General features: G+C 36.3%; 1 protein-coding gene across 1 annotated transcript in view; it reads right to left on the bottom strand.

Moving 5' to 3' along the window:
* Positions 1-19827, bottom strand: part of SOX6 (SRY-box transcription factor 6) — a 397267-nt gene that overhangs the window by 125240 nt on the left and 252200 nt on the right. The window contains exon 7 of the mRNA XM_060303470.1: positions 10062-10182. Coding sequence (XP_060159453.1) covers positions 10062-10182 — 121 coding nt within the window. The remainder of the gene's footprint in view (positions 1-10061; positions 10183-19827) is intronic.

The raw sequence follows: 19827 nt of genomic DNA, 5'->3' as shown, positions 1-19827 counted from the left end.
AACTCTTAGAAGAAAACATAGGAGTAAATCTTTGGATTTGGCAATGATTTCATGGATATGACAGCAAAAGCACAGGCAACAAAAGAAAAAATAGATAAATCAGACTTCATCAAAATTAAACAATTTTGTGCATCAAAGGATACTATCGAGTAAGTGAAAAGACGACCTACAAAATGAGAAAAAAAACTTGCAAATCATATATTTGATACAGGATTAATATCTAGAATATATAAGAACTCCTGAAACTCAATAAAGACAAAACAAACAACCCAATTCAAAAATAGGCAATGTACTTAGACATTTCCAAAGAAGATATACAAATTTCCAATAGGCACGTGAAAAGATGCTCAAAATCATTAATCATCAGGGAAATGAAAAACAAAACCACAGTGAGATACCACTTCGCATCTACTAGGATGGCTATAATTTTTTTTAAAAAATGGAAAATAACAAGTATTGGTTAGGATATAAAGAAATTGCAACACTCTTGCATTACTGGTGGGAATGTAAAAGGTGCAGCCCGTATAGAAATCAGTTTGATGGTATCTCAAAGGGCTAAACATAGAACTACCATATGATACAACAATTCCATTCCTACGTGTATATCTAAAAGAACTGCAAGCAGGGACACAAACAGGTATTTGTATACCAATGTTCACAGTAGCATTATTCACAATAGCCAAAATGTGGAAACAACAGAAATATCCATCAACAGATGAATGGATAAACAAACAAATATATAGACGTAGACATATATATACAATGGGATATTATTCAGCCATAAAAAAGAATGGACTTTTGATACATACTACAATATAGATGGACCTTGAAAACATTATGCTTAGTGAAATAAGTCAGATGCAGAGGGACAAATATTGTATGATTCCATTTATATGAAGTACCTAGAATAGGCAAATTCATATAGAAAAATAGTAAAATAGAGGTTACCAGGGATTCAGGGTAGGAGGATAGGGAGAGTTATTGTTTAATGGCCACAGAGTTTTTGTTGGAGATGATTGAAAGTTTGTGGTATAGATAACGGTAATGGTTACAAAAAACTGCAAATGTATTAATATCACTGAGTTGTACATTGAAAAATGGTTAAAATAATAAATATTATTTTATGTATATTTTAGCACAATTTTTTTCTTAAAGAAACAGCAGGTCTACTAGTAAAATTGCTTTTGGTCATCAGGCAGAGAGACAATATATCTCAGTCAAAAGCTCGGTTTTGGGACCACATTTCTAACGGATAAGAATGCAGTTTAATGTAGTTAAATTTACTTAGTTTCATGGTCAGACTTTATCCCCAAACATAGTGTTTTAGAATTTTCAAATAACTTTCATACATTTTAACAAATTTAATCTTCACACCCATGCTGAGCAGTGGACAACTCATGACACATTTTTTTAGATGACAAAAATGAGAGGCTCAGCAAGGTTAAGTGATATGTTCAAGTAAGAATTAAATAAAATAATGTAAAATATTTAACACAGTGTTTGGCACAAAGTAATTATTCAATAAACTTTAGCTGTTATCATATTATAAATAGTAAGTAAGTGTAGGAGTCATGAGCAGGCAGACATCCTACTCCTAGGATCTCCTGGGAAACTTTAAGGGTGCTACTCCAGCAGCAATCATTTTAAAAATCCCAACTACACGAAGTCCATGGGTCAGCTGCATCATCCCTGGCACACAAAGGATGCTATCCAGTGTTTTTATTTTACAGTCAATTCAATCACTCTGATATACACATTGGCAGCTACGAAAGAGGCTTAATCTTTTAGTTTTCTCAGTCATAGGTACTCAATTGTATTCATCTCACCCTGGATTGCTGTATCTCTCAGCATCATGATGTGAAAGAGCAAAGCAACCAAACTTCTCTGGTTTATGTTCTGGGCACTGATAAGTTCCTTTTTAGAAAGATGTCTCTAATTAGAGAACCAGTTTTTTTTTTTTAAATAGGTGGGGTTTAATTAGGGATTACAACTCAATAAAAGAATTTCAGCAGAGATTATTTTGATAGATGTTCCCCTGAAACTGTACAATCCCCGTCAGCAACATGCCTCCTCAGCAACTCACCGGAGTGGGAGAGCTTGCTTGGTGTTCACTACCCATGGGGCCCTGAAATGTCCAGAATAATGGGTCAAATTATCTGAAGAGGAGAAGGTTGATAGCCCTAAATATATTTGTTTAGAATGTACTAATATGGACTCAGAAACAGTCAACTTTAACAGGAAACATCAGCCCAAGGTGGTCCTTGCTTTCTGGAAATGAAGATAATTATTCAATCAGTTGAAGGCACAAACACTATGGAATTGTTTCAGGTTATGGGAAGGTGAAAAAAGAGCAAAAAGAGAGCCATTTATTTTGTAATTCATTAAAAACCAATGTAGCACTTATTCTTCTTCTTGCTTAGGGGATAAAACTATAAAGTTACACCACCATTTCAAGGCTTTTATATGTGACAACACTACTCCTCTAAAATTTCAGTCATTGTCTCACAAGTGAAATTATAGCTACAGCTCAGTTTGGGGCAAAAAAGTTTTCCTTGTCCAGACACCAGTCAAACAGTATTCTCCTTTCCCAGTTTCTGTGAATGACAAGAACACTGTATAGACTGTCTCCTAAGTATGGAATGTCTCTCCCAGTAGCATATGAACATATAATTTTAATCCTTTTAAAGTATAATTTTTATATACAATAAAACCTGAATTAGCCAAAGTATTTAAGAATTTAGAGATCTGGTTAATTCAGTTCTCTGACATAACTTAGGGGTCGCCAGATAATAACTTTTTTACCAGGCTTGCTTGTGATTAAAAATCATCGTACATGTCCAAATCCACTGTCCTGCCCTAAACAACAGGTTTTAGCCAACATAATCAAATCCAGCTTTGCTACCCCAAGACACTACTCTATGCTTCACAGATGCTGTTCAGCTGGGGTAACTCACTACTGCACAATATTGCCTCAATGTCTAGATTCTCCTTACTTACATACTGCAATCTCAGTGATACTGTGTGAGAAGACATTTTATAAAATGGTCCAAACTCACTGACTATATAACAATATCTTCCCCATAAAAAACAGTATTATTCCCCCAGACCAAACAAATGAAGAGGAAATAGGCAGTCGATCTGAAAAAGAATTCAAAATAATGAAAGTAAAGATGATCCAAAATCTTGGAAATAGAATGGAGAAAATATAAGAAACGTTTAACAAAGAACTAGAAGAACTAAAGAGAAAACAAACAATGATGAACAACACAATAAACGAAATTAAAAATTCTCTAGAAGGAATCAATAGTAGAATAACTGAGGCAGAAGAACGGATAAGTGACCTGGAAGATAAAATAATGGAAATAACTACCACAGAGAAGAATAAGGAAAAAAAAATGAAAACAATTGAGGACAGTCTCAGAGACCTCTGGGACAACATTAAATGCACGAACATTCGAATTATAGGGGTCCCCGAAGAAGAAGAGAAAAAAAAAGGGACTGAGAAAATATTTGAAGACATCATGGTTGGAAACGTCCCTAATATGGGAAACAAAATAGTCAATCAAGTCCAGGAAGCACAGAGAGTCCCATACAGGATAAATCCAAGGAGAAACACACCAAGACACATATTAATCAAACTATCAAAAATTAAATACAAAGAAAAAATATTAAAAGAGAAAAGCAACAAATAACATACAAGGGAATCCCCATAAGGTTACCAGCTGATCTTTCAGCAGAAACTCTGCAAGCCAGAAGGGAGTGGCAGGACATATTTAAAGTGATGAAAGGGGAAAACCTACAACCAAGGTTACCCTACCCAGCAAGGATCGCATTCAGATTCAACTCAACCGAGAAATTAAAACCTTTACAGACAAGGAAAAGCTAAGAGAATTCAGCACCACCAAACCAGCTTTACAACAAATGCTAAAGGAACTTCTCTAGAGAAGCAGGAAACACAAGAGAAGGAAAAGACCTACAATAACAAACCCCAAACAGTTAAGAACATGGTAATAGGAACATACATATTGATAATTACCTTAAATGTAAATGGATTAAATGCTCCAACCAAAAGACAGACTGTCTGAATGGCTACAAAAACAAGACCCATATATGTGCTGTCTACAAGAGACCCACTTCAGACCTAGGGACACATACAGACTGCAAGTGAGGGGGTGGAAAAAGATATTCCATGCAAATGGAAATCAAAAGAAAGCTGGAGTAGCCATTCTCATATCAGACAAAATAGACGTTAAAAAAAGACTATTACAAGAGACAAAGAAGGACACTACATAATGATCGAGGGATCAATCCAAGAAGAAGATAAAACAGTTGTAAATATTTATGCACCCAATATAGGAGCACCTCAGTACATAAGGATAATGCTAAAAGTCATAAAAGGGGAAATTGACAGTAACACAATCATAGTGGGGGACTTTAACACCCCACTTTCACCAATTGACAGATCATCCAAAATGAAAATAAATAAGGAAACACAAGCTTTAAATGATACATTAAACAAGATGGACTTAATTGATATTTACAGGACATTCCATCCAAAAACAACAGAATACACTCTCTTCTCAAGTGCTCATGGAACATTCTCCAGGATAGATCATACCTTGGGTCACAAATCAAGCCTCAATAAATTTAAGAAAACTGAAATCATATTAAGTATCTTTTTCAACCACAGCACTATGAGACTAGATATCAATTACAGGAAAAAAACTGTAAAAAATACAAACACATGGAGGCTAAACAATACACCAGTTAATAACCAAGAGATCACTGAAGAAATCAAAGAGGAAATCAAAAATTACCTAGAAACAAATGACAATGAAAACACGATGACCCAAAACCTATGGGACGCAGAAAAACCAGTTCTAAGAGTGAAGTTTATAACAATATAATCCTACCTCAAGAAACAAGAAACATCTCAAATAAACAACCTAACCTTACACCTAAAGCAATTACAGAAAGAAGAACAAGAAAACCCCAAAGTTGGCAGAAGGAAAGAAGTCATAAAGATCAGATCAGAAATAAATAAAAAAGAAATGAAGGAAACAACAGCAAAGATCAATAAAACTAAAAGCTGGTTCTTTGAGAAGATTAACAAAATTGATAAAGCATTAGCCAGACTCATCAAGAAAAAAAGGAAGAAGACTCAAATCAACAGAATAAGGAATGAAAAAGGAGAAGTAACAACTGACACTGCAGAAATACAAAGGATCATGAGAGATTACTACAAGCAACTATATGCCAATAAAATGGAAAACCTGGAAGAAATGGACAAATTCTTAGAAAAGCACAACCTTCCAAGACTGAAGCAGGAAGAAATAGAAAATATAAACAGACCCATCACAAGCACTGAAATTGAGACTGTGATTAAAAATCTTCCAACAAACAAAAGCCCAGGACCAGATGGCTTCACAGGCGAATTCTATCAAACATTTAGAAAAGAGCTAACACCTATCCTTCTCAAATTCTTCCATAATATAGCAGAGGAGGAACACTCCCAAACTCATTCTACGAGACCACCATCATCCTGATACCAAAACCAGACAAAGATCTAACCAAAAAGGAAACTACAGGCCAGTATCACTGATGAACATGGATGGAAAAATCCTCAACAAAATATTAGCAAACAGAATCCAACAGCACAATAAAATGATCATACACCACAATTAAGTGGGGTTTACCCCAGGAATGCAAGGATTCTTCAATATACGCAAATCAATCAATGTGATAAACCATATTAACAAATTGAAGGAGAAAAACCTTACGATCATCTCAATAGATGCAGAAAAAGCCTTCGACAAAATTCAACACGGATTTATGATAAAAACCCTCCAGAAAGTAGGCATGGAGGGAACTTACCTCAACATAATAAAGGCCGTATATGACAAACCCACAGCCAACATCATTATCAATGGTGAAAAACTGAAACCATTTCACTAAGATCAGGAACAAGACAAGGTTGCCTACTCTCACAACTATTATTCAACATAGTCATGAAAGTTTTACCCCCAACAATAAGAGAAGATAAAGAAATAAAAGGAATCCAAATCAGAAAAGAAGTAATACTGTCACTATTTGCAGATGGCATGATACTATATATAGAGAATCTTGAAGATGCTACCAGAAAACTACTAGAGCTAAGCAATGAATTTGGTAAAGTAGCAGGATACAAAATTAATGCTCAGAAATCTCTTGCAGTCCTATACACTAACAATAAAAAATCTGAAAGAGAAATTAAGGAAACACTCCCATTTACCACTGCAACAAGAAGAATAAAATACCTAGGAAAAAACCTACCTAAGGAGACAAAAGACCTGTATGCCGAAAACTATAAGACACTGGTGAAAGAAATTAAAGATGATACAAACAGATGGAGAAATATACCATGTTCTTGGATTGGAAGAATCAACATTGTGAAAATGACTATACTACCCAAAGCCATCTACAGATTCAATGCGATCCCTAACAAACTACCAATGGCATTTTTCACAGAACTAGAACAAAAAAATTCACAATTTGAATGGAAACACAAAAGACCCCGAATAGCCAAAGCAATCTTGAGAAAGAAAAACGGAGCTGGAGGAATCAGGCTCCCTGACTTCAGACCATACTACAAAGCTACAATAATCAATACAGCATGGTACTGGCACAAAAACAGAAATATAGATCAATGGAACAGGACAGAAAGCCTAGAGATAAACCCAGGCACATACGGTAAGCTTACCTTTGAAAAAGGAGGCAAGAGTACACAATGGAGAAAAGACAGCCTCTTCAATAAGTGGTGCTGGGAAAACTGGACAGCTACATGTAAAAGAATGAAATTAGAACACTCCCTAACACTATACACAAAAATAAACTCAGAATGGATTAAAGACCTAAATGTAAGACCAGACACTATAAATCTCTTAGAGGAAAACATAGGCAGAATACTCTATGACATAAATCACAGAGTAATGGAAATAAAAACAAAACTAAACAAATGGGACCTAATGAAACTTAAAAGCTTTTGCACAGCAAAGGAAGCTATAAACAAGACAAAAAGACAACCTTAGAATGGGATAAAATATTTGCAAACGAACAACGGACAAAGGATTAATCTCCAAAATATACAAACAGCTCACGCAGCTCAATATCAAAAAAACAAACAACCCAATCCAAAACTGAGCAGAAGACCTAAATAGACATTCCTCCAAAGAAGGTGTACACGTTGCCAACAAACACATGAAAGGATGCTCAACATCACTAATCATTAGAGAAATGTAAATCAAAAACTACAACGAGGTCTCACCTCAAACCAGTCAGAATGGCCATCATCAAAAAATCTACAAACAGGGCTTCCTTGGCGGCGCAGTGGTTGAGAGTCCGCCTGCTGATGCAGGGGACACGGGTTCATGCCCCGGTCCGGGGGGATCTCACATGCTGCGGAGCGGCTGGGCCCGTGAGCCATGCCCGCTGAGCCTGTGCATGCGGAGCCTGTGCTCCGCAACGGGAGAGGCCACATCAGTGAGAGGCCCGCGTACCGCAAAAAAAAAAAAAAATCTACAAACAATAAATGCTGGAGAGGGTGTGGAGAAAAGGCAACCCTCTTGCACTGTTGGTGGGAATGTAAACTGATACAGCCACTATGCAGAACAAAATGGAAGTTCTTAAAAAACTAAAAATAGAACTACCATATGACCCAGCAATCCCAGTACTGTACATGTACCCCGACAAAACCATAATTCAAAAAGAGTCATGTACCACAATATTCACTGCAGCTCTATTTACAATAGCCAGGACATGGATGCAACCTAAGTGTCCCTCGACAGATGAATGGATAAAAAAGATGTGTCACATATATACAATGGAATATTACTCAGCCTTTAAAAGAAACGAAATTGAGTTATTTGTAGTGAGCTGGATGGACCTAGAGTCTGTCATACAGAGTGAAGTAAGTCTGAAAGAGAAAAACAAATACTGTATGCTAACACATATATATGGAATCTAAAAAAAAAAAAGGTTCTGAAGAACCTACGGGCAGGACAGGAATAAAGACGTAGACGTAGAGAATGGACTTGAGGGCACAGGGAGGGCGAAGGGTAAGCTGGGATGAAGTGAGAGGGTGGCATGGAAATATATATACACCACCAAATGTAAAATAGATAGCTAGTGGAAAGCAGCTGCATAGCATAGGGAGATCAGCTGGGTGTTTTGTGTCCACCTAGAGGGGTGGGATAGGGAGGTGGGAGGGAGACGCAAGAGGGAGGAGATATGGGGATATATGTATATGTATAGCTGACTCACTTTGTTATACATCAGAAACTAACATACCATTGTAAAGTAATTATACTGCAATACAGATGTTAGAAAACAAGAAAACAGTATTATCGTCTTAACAAAGTTACATAACATGTCAATTATGTTGATATCTGTGTCTAGAAGAAAATAAGGCCCATAACCTGATTTTGAAATATGGAGAATTTTAAATTTAAAAACATGGAAATTAAATAGTTTCCACATACAGTTCATTTAAAAGGATTCCAAAACTGGTGTAGGGATAACAACTCAGATTCAGGTTAAACCAGTAAACTTAGTTTACACCAACATTCTGAAGGAAGTCAAGGTGAAGAAAGTTCAAAACTACTTATAGAGATCAGAGAAGAAGTGAACCACTGCACTGACAGAAAGATATTCTCTGACCAAATATTATCCTGTCCTTAATATGGATAGTAATTTCACAGAATATAACTTGCTCTAAAAATTCTGCTCTAGAAAAATCAACTTTTAACTTTGAGTAACACAATTTTCTTTCACTGTGGTATCCAAAAACCGTTGTTACTCCTAGTTTTGACTGCTTTATAGCTGAGGAATTTTGAAAGTCAGTCCTTAAATTAGCCAATCGCTTAAGATCTCTATTCTTTGAATAATTTGGGTTGTGACACAGACATCTTTCCTTTCCTCACAAGGAAGGGGGTTTTCTACCAAAAGCATAAGAGTAATTGATGGCAAAAAATAGATGTTAAACCCCACTAGGTTTGTTTTTATGCTATTTAGTAACATTCCTTACAGAGAATTTTAGTAAAGTGATTTATACTTTATTATTGCTTTAAGCATATTAAAATACCTTTGTTCACTTTATAAACCCATACACAAAGAAACCGCTGCAGTCAGATTTGTTGCACTCAGACTGGGTGGTTAATATAATCAGGTTAATATGTTAAAAAGAACTTGACACAGAAATTATTAATGAGTAGAACAAGGTCACTACTTCTGAGCTGAGGTCAGTTACAAAGAATGCACAAATGAAATTCAGGTTGACTTTTTATTTACTTGACTATCTTCTTACATTGGATTCCTTTGGCAACATATCTTTAAACATTTAAAGCCCTGTTTACAAGGATGCTCTGAAAGAAGCTTCAAACCATTATGCCCCTAATTGAATTCCCCAGGAGTCCAGTAAACTCAGAGGAATAAAGAAAAATCATAACATTTGCTAAATCATCTCAAAACATACTTCACTGCAAGGTTATGTGTCCTGTTTTTTGCGGTTCAAAGATGAATAAGAAAATACAACTGACTTCTTCATTATTTAGGCTAAAATCAAAAAGAATTTTACCTATTAGTAGCAAGCTAATTAAATCAGTCTAGTTTTAACTCTTCTTCCAAGAGAAATCAGACAACAAACAATAATAGCATTTTATACTGTATGCGACCACTCTCCTAGAGTATAAAAGCTCTCAGGAGGAGCAAAGTATCTTTAACCAAAGACAATTATTCACAGTAAAGGTATGAGAGAGAGCTGACAAAAATTTGTAGTCCTGAGGGAAAGTAGCATTTTATCTGTGAATTCAGAACAAACTCAAGTGGAAGAAGAGAAAGTAAAAGTTTTTAGCAACCAATTCGTTTATTAACATGCCCCCTTCACAATTCTAATTTTACTTTAAAATAGCTTTTATGATCTTTTTATTCATAGTTCCTTCATATGCTTCTGTGCTTGTTGTGATTACTAAGCAAAAACATATGTATCTTAGCATTCCCAAAAGAATGTGAAATCCCTTTCTACTTACCTGGTTTGTATGTTATTCCAGGGGGGAAGAGGAATCCCTGTTGGGCAGCAGCAGCTGCTGCCAGGGTCCGCTGGTCATGTGGAAAAATTGGGATCATGAGCGGAGGCATGTGACCCTGAACCTGCTAAACAGAAGAGAGCCTATGATCAGACAGAGAGCAAATGTATGCCAAGGAGTATTTGTTTTTCACCCATGGTGGTGTGCTGGTACCCAAACAGCCACCCACTTTTAACCTCCTTCCAAATCTGCTCCCTGAGAAAAATTCAGGCTAAATTCACCAAATCCCTTTCAGATTCCACTGGTACACCAAGGACATAACCTCATTGTGAATTTGCCTCATCCCTGCTTCCACTAAATTATAGTTACTGGTTATCTTTTATCTTGACTTTTTTTCCTTTTATTTTCTTTCTTTTTTTAAAACAAAGAACTAGAAGAAATGTTTTCTTCTGTCACCTTACAATGTTGAAAGGTTTTGCCCTTTCACCTGCTTTGCATTCTGTACTTTATTTTGAAAATAGTACTTAGTATCTTTGGTCAGAAAGTAATGTCTAATTTTTATATATTCCAAAAGCTGCAGCTCCCCAGTTTAGGTATCTTATTTCAAAGCCTCGCTGCATTATGTTAAACGTATAGCTCTTCAGATTTAAGGCTACTACATCTTGGCTCCCAATTAAACTAATATTCTTTGCCATCCACACCTCGATGTAACACATAAATTGCTTGTCTGGCTAAGCAGTTTTACAGCTTTATGCACTACCATGTAGCTGAGTAATTATGGAGTTGTATTCAGAGAGCACTTCATAATAAATCCTACTATATCAAATTTCATTTGACCTCCATAAATGTATCAAAGAGCACAAAAATGCAAAACAGAAAATCTTCGCTCTATATCAGCATTTGTATTCCATATAAAGAAAATAAGAACTATGACAGAATCATGTCTGTGAAAATCACATTTTAATTTCCTAGCTCCCTCCCTTACTCTATGCATGCTGCCCTGATTCCAATAGCATCACAGGAAGGTTCTGTGCTGGCTTTTAGGGCATGATTTTATAAATTAAACTATAGGACTTTTGTTATTTAAAGATCAAAACTAGGATGTACTAAGAGAAATGATCTTTAAGTTCAAACTGGGTCTTTGCCCTCCTTACTAGTATAAAAGATCTGCATTATATCCTGTTTAAGATACAAACCTTTCCCAGTAATTCTACCAACCCCAAACTCTTCCCCCATTTAAATTCCTAAATCTTCTCTTTAGGCAAAATTCCATATACTGGCTGATGACCCTGTTTAAATAGCACCAACTTGCCTTGTCCTGTCCCTGTTCCCTCCAAAGCCAGGGACATATTGCAAAAATGTTCCTGTGTAGGTCTAAGAGGTTTCATTTACCAACAGTTTCTCTCTAGGGAAAGCCCTAAGATGTGGGTTAATAAAGGGCAAGCAAAAAATAAACACTTTACAGTATTTTTCAGAATTCATTTCTCAGGAAAATCAACTTATAATAAAAAGGTCTTTGTGCAATTACTACCTTGCCATTGGGGCGTGAAAGAAACTAGCTTTGGGCAGCTATTTCTTCCATTTTAGCTGAGGTAAGCCCAAGTTTTGTACATTAGAGTACCAACTTAGCCTGCTTAAACTGGAGCTGATCCCCTAGCGCCCAGGTCTCGCCTTTAACCCTGAAGAAAAGCACTAGGTTTGCTGTTCAACTCCAGCTTGTTGTGACCTGATGCAAACCTGAGATGTCAAAGGTGACAGCGCTGTTCTATGTCAGAAAATTAAAAAATGATATTTTTGTGGGTGACTATTGTGCAGTGCAAGAGTATATCAAAGGAAATCATTTCATTTACTTCTAGAAATATAGTCCTAGCATGTACCCAGAACACAGCACAGATGCTTCACATTCTAAAGAAAGGAAACAAGAAACTGAGGAGTCTAGGTATCAAATTTATTTATTCTTTCCTTCTTTCATTTAACAAACATTTATTAAGTTATTATTATGTGTGGATCTTGAAAAGTAGCTGGAAAAATGGGGGCTATTTTGCTTGGGAGAGAGAAGATATATGCTTATGTTCAAATATTTGAAAGAATTATGTATGGAAGAAGAACCAGATTAAGTCTGAGCAGTTACAAAGGGCAGATCTAGGCTCAAAAGAAAGAGATTTTAGGGAAGTTGAATGCAAAGAATTTTCTAATAATGAGCTATTCAATAATCACTGTGATTGAAGAGGTCGTGTGTGCCATTTCCCAAGAGGTGGTCAAGTAAAGGCTGTATACTCATCTGTTAGAGATGCTTTAAAGGATATGCATAACTAAAACCCTGATTAGATAATGACCTATAGTGCCTTTTCAACTTTATAATTCTATGGTTGTTTAAAAATCAACATTAGGAAGATAATGGCATATAGTCATTCCTTTACTCATTCATTCAACACATATTTTTATTCAGAATCTACTATGCCTACAAAGGCTTTGTTGTCAAACGAATCTGAGCTTAAATCTGTACACTGCCATTTCTATGGCTGTGTGATCTTGAGCAGTTACTTAGCCTTCCTGAGTCTATTTCCTCATGTAAAAACCAAAGCTAATGATACTACCTTACATGGTTGTTGTGAGGATTAAATAAACAAGAAAAGTAATGCTTGTGGCACAGTGACTGGCATATAATAGGCACTAAGTAAATGTTAGATCCTTGCTTTTCTCTTATATAGTTTGCAATTCAGTACTAGAAAATTATCAAATTACTGATAAAACAAGAAACAGTGGATCTTAACCCATAACTCTACTTCAAAAAAAGAAAACATGAGCCAAATAAATAATTCAGTTTGGCAGGCAGAGGCTTGTTTGTTCTTAGCAGACCCATGCCTCACAGAGCATTATTCCATCCCAAATATACAGAAGACCAAGAAAAAGAAGGTGGGATTAAAAAGCTCATTTGAAGATGTAATTTGGGATCTTTAGTGTTATTCATTAAACAGCATCTTCGAATGAAAACATAATTTTATTTTTACATTGGTGCCCAAGCTCTTCAGATCTTAAGACAACATAAAGGGATCAATGGCAATTAGGCATCAGACCTTAATTATTGAAACTTGTGTCTGAAGATATTTCCTTTGTAATTAGCAACGCACATGAGATAATTAAGTAGGCCACCTAAGGTCATTTTTTTTAAAACTTTTTATTTTATGTTGGAGTATAGCTGATTAACAATGTTGTGATAGTTTCAGGTGCACAGCAAAGCAAGTCAGCCATACATATACATGTATCCATTCTCCCCCAGACTCCCCTCCCATCCAGGCTGCCACATAACATTGTGCAGAGTTCCCTGTGCTATATAGTAGGTCCTAAGGTCATTTTTAATGCCAAAGAGCTGCAGGTGCTTCATATTAACAAAAGCTGTAAGAATTTAGGGAAGCTCTTTTCTGTCCATCACCCTCTACAAGGTAGGATATTTTAGAAAGTTTCAATGTTAACTATTAGGTAAGACGCAGTTTCAACAAACTGAGGGACAAAGTAAATAAGGAGGGGGACAGAAGGCTTTGTGAAAGCAATGATAATGATGGAATCACAGAGTTGAAATGGAGCTTAGAGTTTATCTAACCTAGTAGTTCTCGAAGTGTGGTACCTGACCAGCAGCATCTAACTTCAAAAAGCAAATTATCAGACTCCACCCCAGACCTATGAATCAGAAACTCTGGAGGTTGGGTCCAACAGTCCAAAATTTAGACTAAAATTTAATCCAGAGAAGTGATTCTCAAACTTCTATGGACTTCAGAATCAACCAAAGGGCTTATTAAAACAAAAATTGTTCAACCCCACACTCAGAGTCCCTGAATCAGTAGATCTGAGGGGGAAACCTGAGAGTGTACTGTTCTGACAAGTTCCCAGGTGAAGCTCATTAGTGCTGTTGGTCCGGGGACCATTCTCTGAGAATCACTAATCCAATTCAAACCTCACAATTTACACATAGGGAACCAGGCGGCTTAGAGAAGGTAAGGCTCTCACTGTCATAGGCAGTGTGGAGGTCACACTGCCTATAACAGAGCTGGATCTAGAATGCAGAACTGCTAACCACCCTGTCCAGTGCTTTTTCCATTATATCACATGGACTTCATTGATAGAAAAGAGAGAAATCATGTGTGTACACTCTTTGTATAGAGAAAATCTGAGGGGCTGCAACTGAAAATAATTTTATATTTCAGAGGTGTGTCTCTGGAGGTGACTGGGAGTATAGATATTATGTTGTTCAGTTTTAGTCTGTTCCTTCTCTCTTATTTTATACCCAGAATATTTGATCTCGAATCTATTGTCATTAATTCCAGTTAATTCATTAGCAATAATCATTTAGTTCCAAATGATAAAGTTGCCCTTAACTCATTTTAAGTAAAATAATAATATGAAAACTCAAAATGCCCTTTATTAAATACAAGCCAAAGTATCCGGTAGCCATTTAGAACATAGGCTGAGAGATGATGAAAAGCTCCTCTTTTATCTCTAATTACAGAAATCATCATCGTCATCATCATCATCACAGCAACTAATATGTTCCAGTATTTCCTATATGTCAAGCACTGGGAAGTGATTCACATGCTCTATCTCATTTAATTCTCAAAACTTTGTGAGGTACCTACTGTTATTATCCTCATTTATTTAATGACAAAGACAAAACCACGAGAGGTTAGGTAACTTAGTCAATTAAAAAGTGGTAGAGCCAAGATTCAAGGGCAGGTATGTCAGGCTCAAAGTCTATACTTTTAAGTGCTATATTATATTAATCATAAAGTCATCTTTTGCTAAACAGACCTAAATGAGATAAGGAATATAATTCTTTGTGATAACAATTATTTGATTGAAAGTCTTATAAATATAATTGTAAATTTACATGTGGCTGTAACAAATAATACAGAAAGATCCCATGTTCACTTAACTCAGTTTCCCCCAATGGTAACATCTTGAAAAATTATAGAACAATATTACAACCAGGGCACTGACATTGATACAATCCAAAAATCTTATTCAGATTTCACCAGTGGGATACCATTTAAAAGAAATTATGTGTCTTAAAAACTAGCAAGGGGGCTTCCCTGGTGGTGCAGTGGTTGAGAGTCCGCCTGCCGATGCAGGGGACACGGGTTCGTGCCCCGGTCCGGGAAGATCCCACATGCTGCGGAGCGGCTGGGCCCGTGAGTCATGGCCGCTGGGCCTGCGCGTCCGGAGCCTGTGCTCCACAACGGGAGAGGCCACAACAGTAAGAGGCCTGCGTACCGCAAAAAAAAACAACAAAAAAAACTAGCAAGGGTAATGAAGGTCTATGAATACTTACGACTGCTATCTTTCATACAAAGCTCACCAGTATGACCCAGTGCAAATAATGTGAGTGGAAATCATGAATTAAAGCAACAATTTCTCCTTTCATAGCTTGCCATTTATTTTACTTACTGGAATATTGGTTGAAGGTGGGACAAAAATGGAAAGCAAGGGCAAGGTGTGGGGGAGAGGTAAGGAAAGAGGGCTTGGTGGCCACACAAGAATCACATAAATATCCAAAATACTTTTCTTCTATGGAAGTTGTGAATTAAGTTTACTGCACTGCATGTCAGTGCCTAAGGCAGATAAAGAATTTTGAAAATACAGAAAAGCCCCACCCTGCTCTGAAGAATGTAAGCCTGCCTTTCCTCTTCCTTCCCATCATCCTATTTTCCCATTTGGTGACGTGCCAGGAAAGGCAGTCACATTGTAAACAGCAACCTTCAAAAATATTTTACTGAAGAATAAGAAATAATAGAATTCCCCTCACTCCATCAAAGAGTGACCAGTCTCCACATGTCTTTTCCAGGAAGTTATCAAAATTTCAAATAGCATCTTTTTTTCTTGAAAGTGTAGTTTTCCCTTAGCCCAAATTCAGAGATTCTTTAATTATCCCATAAGTAAAAGTAAAACTGATTTTGTTAATATAAAGAGTAAAACAATGTGACCAAAAATAATCTCTGAGCGTGAAACTGCATTATTTTTATTGATTTGGAAGTCAGCACTAACTGGGTATGTAAGTTGAATGACTAATGAGAAACCAGGAACCCTATCATAGGTGAAGCCTAGTCAGTGCATCAGGAAAGAAACAAACTGTATCCCCTAAAGCACAACTGTCGATTAATTCTAAACTTCCACAATCCCAGACCAAAGCATTCCCCTTCTGCAGAGGGTAGGGAACACATTCTTGATCAAATAGGCTACATGCCCAGAAATTTTAATTGCTACGGTGTTCCTCACATCTTTCAGACAATCAAGACAGCAGCAGATGCATGTGAAACACTTAGGTTCTGACTCTTCCTATTCATAAAACAGCATTGTTGCATCAACACTTATGCCCTTTGTTTTCTCTGTGCTAAGTTGTTGATGATGCCATTTTTTGCCATCTGCCCCAGAGCTTCATTAAAGATACATGAATGGGCTAACTGGCCTGATATCTTGTGAGGAACAGGTGCTATTGTTTGTCCCTGAAGACTTGCACTAAAGATATGACTCAGAATACTTGAGAAAGAGCATCTGCAGCAGTCAGTCAGAGGGCAACTTGGCAGAGACCTGGCTACGTGCTAATATGCAGAGTGACACTCGGGGGCTCATTTTCTTTCATGAGGATTATTTAACTTTTCCTAGTGATAGGAAATAAGTATTTATTGAAAATCATGAACATATTAATGTCTATTACTAAGTTAAACACAGTGAGCAAGTGAAGATCTTTTTAATGCCTTATTTCTAGAAAATCATTCCTCATGTGATTTAATTGGATAAATCTTCTTTAATCTGTTGGAAGGAATGTTTCCAACATTTGTAAATCATGACAGAGGGAGGGAAAGACAGAGACAGAAAATACAGAGAGAGAAAGAGCCATCAGAGAGGGAGAGGCAGGGCATACAAACAGAAAGGGGCGGGGGTAGGGGTGTGGGTGGAATTTCCTTAAAGGCCCTATTCTTTATTGCAAAGAATAGCTGAGTCATTTGCATAACGTGTTACCATTATAAAAGCTGCAGTGTCTAGAGTGAAAGAAATAAAGTCCCCAGAACCTTACATGAAAAGCCTTCAAGGTCATGGAGGTATCTTCTTACTGCCAAAAAATGCATGCCAGATCTCAGTTAATTCTGGAGAGTTAGGAGGGAAAAGGTCTCATTTGATAGGATAAATTAGTGCTTTAACACAAACCTTTTAGTTTCAAAACTTTTTTTTTTTTTGTCGAAAATGTTAAGACTCTGCTTTGCCCTGACTTAAAAAGCAAAATAATGCCGTGGTCAACATTTTGAACTTCTCTTGGTTGACCATAGTTTGAAGTATACTAAGGAACTTTGTATACAGCCTACCTGACTATTCTCTAATTGTTTCAATTCATTAATCATCTCTCACCAAGTAAACTGAGTGTCCTGAATGGCTTGTGACATTTATATTTCTATATATCCCATTGTTCTTATCACAGGGCTAAGAATATAGTAGGCATTTTGTGTCAACTAATCAACGTGAGAACCATCAAGGACTTAAGAACTGGTTTTCTGAGCACTAATTTCCATAGAGTAGTATTATTGTTAATACAACTGCAAAAAGTATAGAGCTGTAGTTGTTCTCATTAAAGAAGAGAATTCAAGAATGACTTTTAAATAAATCTCGATATCACTTTGTCTGCTTTTCATTTGTCTTATTTATCAAATCTCTGGCTGCTATAGCTAATGGAGGATTGCAAATTCTTGCTTGTAGGGAATACAGCTAGCTCTAGCAGGAGAATAATCACACTGAAATTTTATCAGGAGCAATTCTGGGACACAAATTTTCTGAGTATTTAAGAACACAGAATCCAATCTTCCCAGATATTTTCCACCAACATCTAATGGATAATCATTGTACAAATAATGTAAGAAAAAGATCCTGTAGCTAGTGGGAAGCAGCCGCACAGCACAGGGAGATCAGTTCTGTGCTTTGTGACCACCTAGAGGGGTGGGATAGGGAAGATGGGAGGGAGACGCAAGAGGGAGGGGATATGGGGATATATATATATGTATAGCTGATTCACTTTGTGATACAGCAGAAACTAACACACCATTATAAAGCAATTATACTCCAATAAAGATGTTAAAAAAACTGCTGTTTTGTTTGTTTTTGTTTGTTTGTTGAAGACAAGATGTTTTCTCTCTCTCAAACTCCCACAAGGATAATATACAAAACACTTTGTTACCATTGTTAACGTTCATCTTTAATATAATTCAGTTTCTTCCTAGAATTTTGTATATTGCTGCCACCACTCTTTTCAAAATCTTCACTAAAGGGCTAGGAAAAACCCTGAAAAGGTAGAACAAACTCAAGATATTGCAATTTAAAGGCATCCTTTTTAAAAACTCAGGCTTTAGTCTTTCAAAGTCATATGTTTTAGTTTGAACATTAATGAAGAACTAACTTTACGTCTGTAATATGTATTTTTCTGTATGTATATTATACTTAAATGAAAAGTTAATTTTAAGAAAAATGGAAAATAGCTTCAGTAGTTTACTTGTCTTTACTAATTTACACTATTAAATATATCTAATAAAATATCTAAAATATTCATAGGAAAAATGGAGACGATACGTATTGTCACTAGCTTCACTATGTCCCCACCCTCACTACCAAGAGTAACACATGGAAGCAAAGCAACTCCTTTTTTAGGTTGGTCTTTCAGATAGCTATTTCAAATCCACTTCACAGTCTAGTACTTTCCAGCTCCCTTCCTTGGTTACGCAGGAGAGAAATGATCATTGAGAGTAGGAGTACAATGGCTCCATTTATCAGGTCAATAGCACATTTAAAAAATCTCCTTTAGGTATATATTCAGAGAGAAATGTTAATGGCCCTGAAAGGGCCAGTCCTGTCCTTTGTGTTAACACCTTTTTATATTCTCAGCATACTGTATACACTCCATTCTATTTGTATTTTCTAAAATGGACAAATATCTCATTAATCCACCAGGATCATCAGTAGTCAAACGTCACTACTTTATCTCTCATTCATTTGTACATGTTCTGCTTAAATATTGAATTTTCAAAGAAAAGAACATGGATTTAGTACTAATGTAATCATGATTCCTAGCATCTCTTACTTATTTGTCTCCTTACTCCTTGAAATAAAGAACTCCACACATACAAAATGACCTCTTAGGCCTCTAAGAGGCATGTTACTCTGTAAGGGAAGTCAGTAGTGCCTGTCTTCATTCAACTATTCAACAGCCTTTCACTGAGCACCTAGCACCATCTGCCCGGTACTATGCTGGGCACTAGGAATAAAAAGATGCCTAAGAGAAGTCCATAGCTTTGTTTTATCAGGTAGCAGTGTTACGTTTGTCTTCACTTACATAGTAGTAGAAATCATCCAGTTTGTCAGCTTACTTTGGAATAGGGTCAACAGAGAAAGGAAAGATTTGCTTAAAAAGGAAAATAAATTACAACAAAAATTCCGTTACGTATCTTTCCATAGTCTTCCTATAGTCTAAAACCAAGAAAAATTTTGAGAGTATTTATGAGGACAAAAGTCAGATTCCTTCATAAAATGGATGACAAATGTTAATTAAATGTGTTTAAATTATCTTACTATGCTTTAAGAAACTCTCACCAGGAGGGAAGTAGTATGTCCTGGCCATAAAGAAATTAATAAAACATGTTATGCAAAAGTAAAATTTATGGTTCATTTGGAATTAGATATGTACCACCTTTTCAATCCATACAAATGCATAATCTTGTCAATTAAATATTATTGTTAA

The sequence above is a fragment of the Globicephala melas genome, chromosome 8 (genome assembly GCF_963455315.2).
Source record: "Globicephala melas chromosome 8, mGloMel1.2, whole genome shotgun sequence".
In the NCBI taxonomy this organism is placed as follows: Eukaryota; Metazoa; Chordata; class Mammalia; order Artiodactyla; family Delphinidae; genus Globicephala; species Globicephala melas.
The sequence above is the reverse complement of the archived record's forward strand: the minus strand, read 5'-3'. Positions and strand labels throughout refer to the sequence as shown.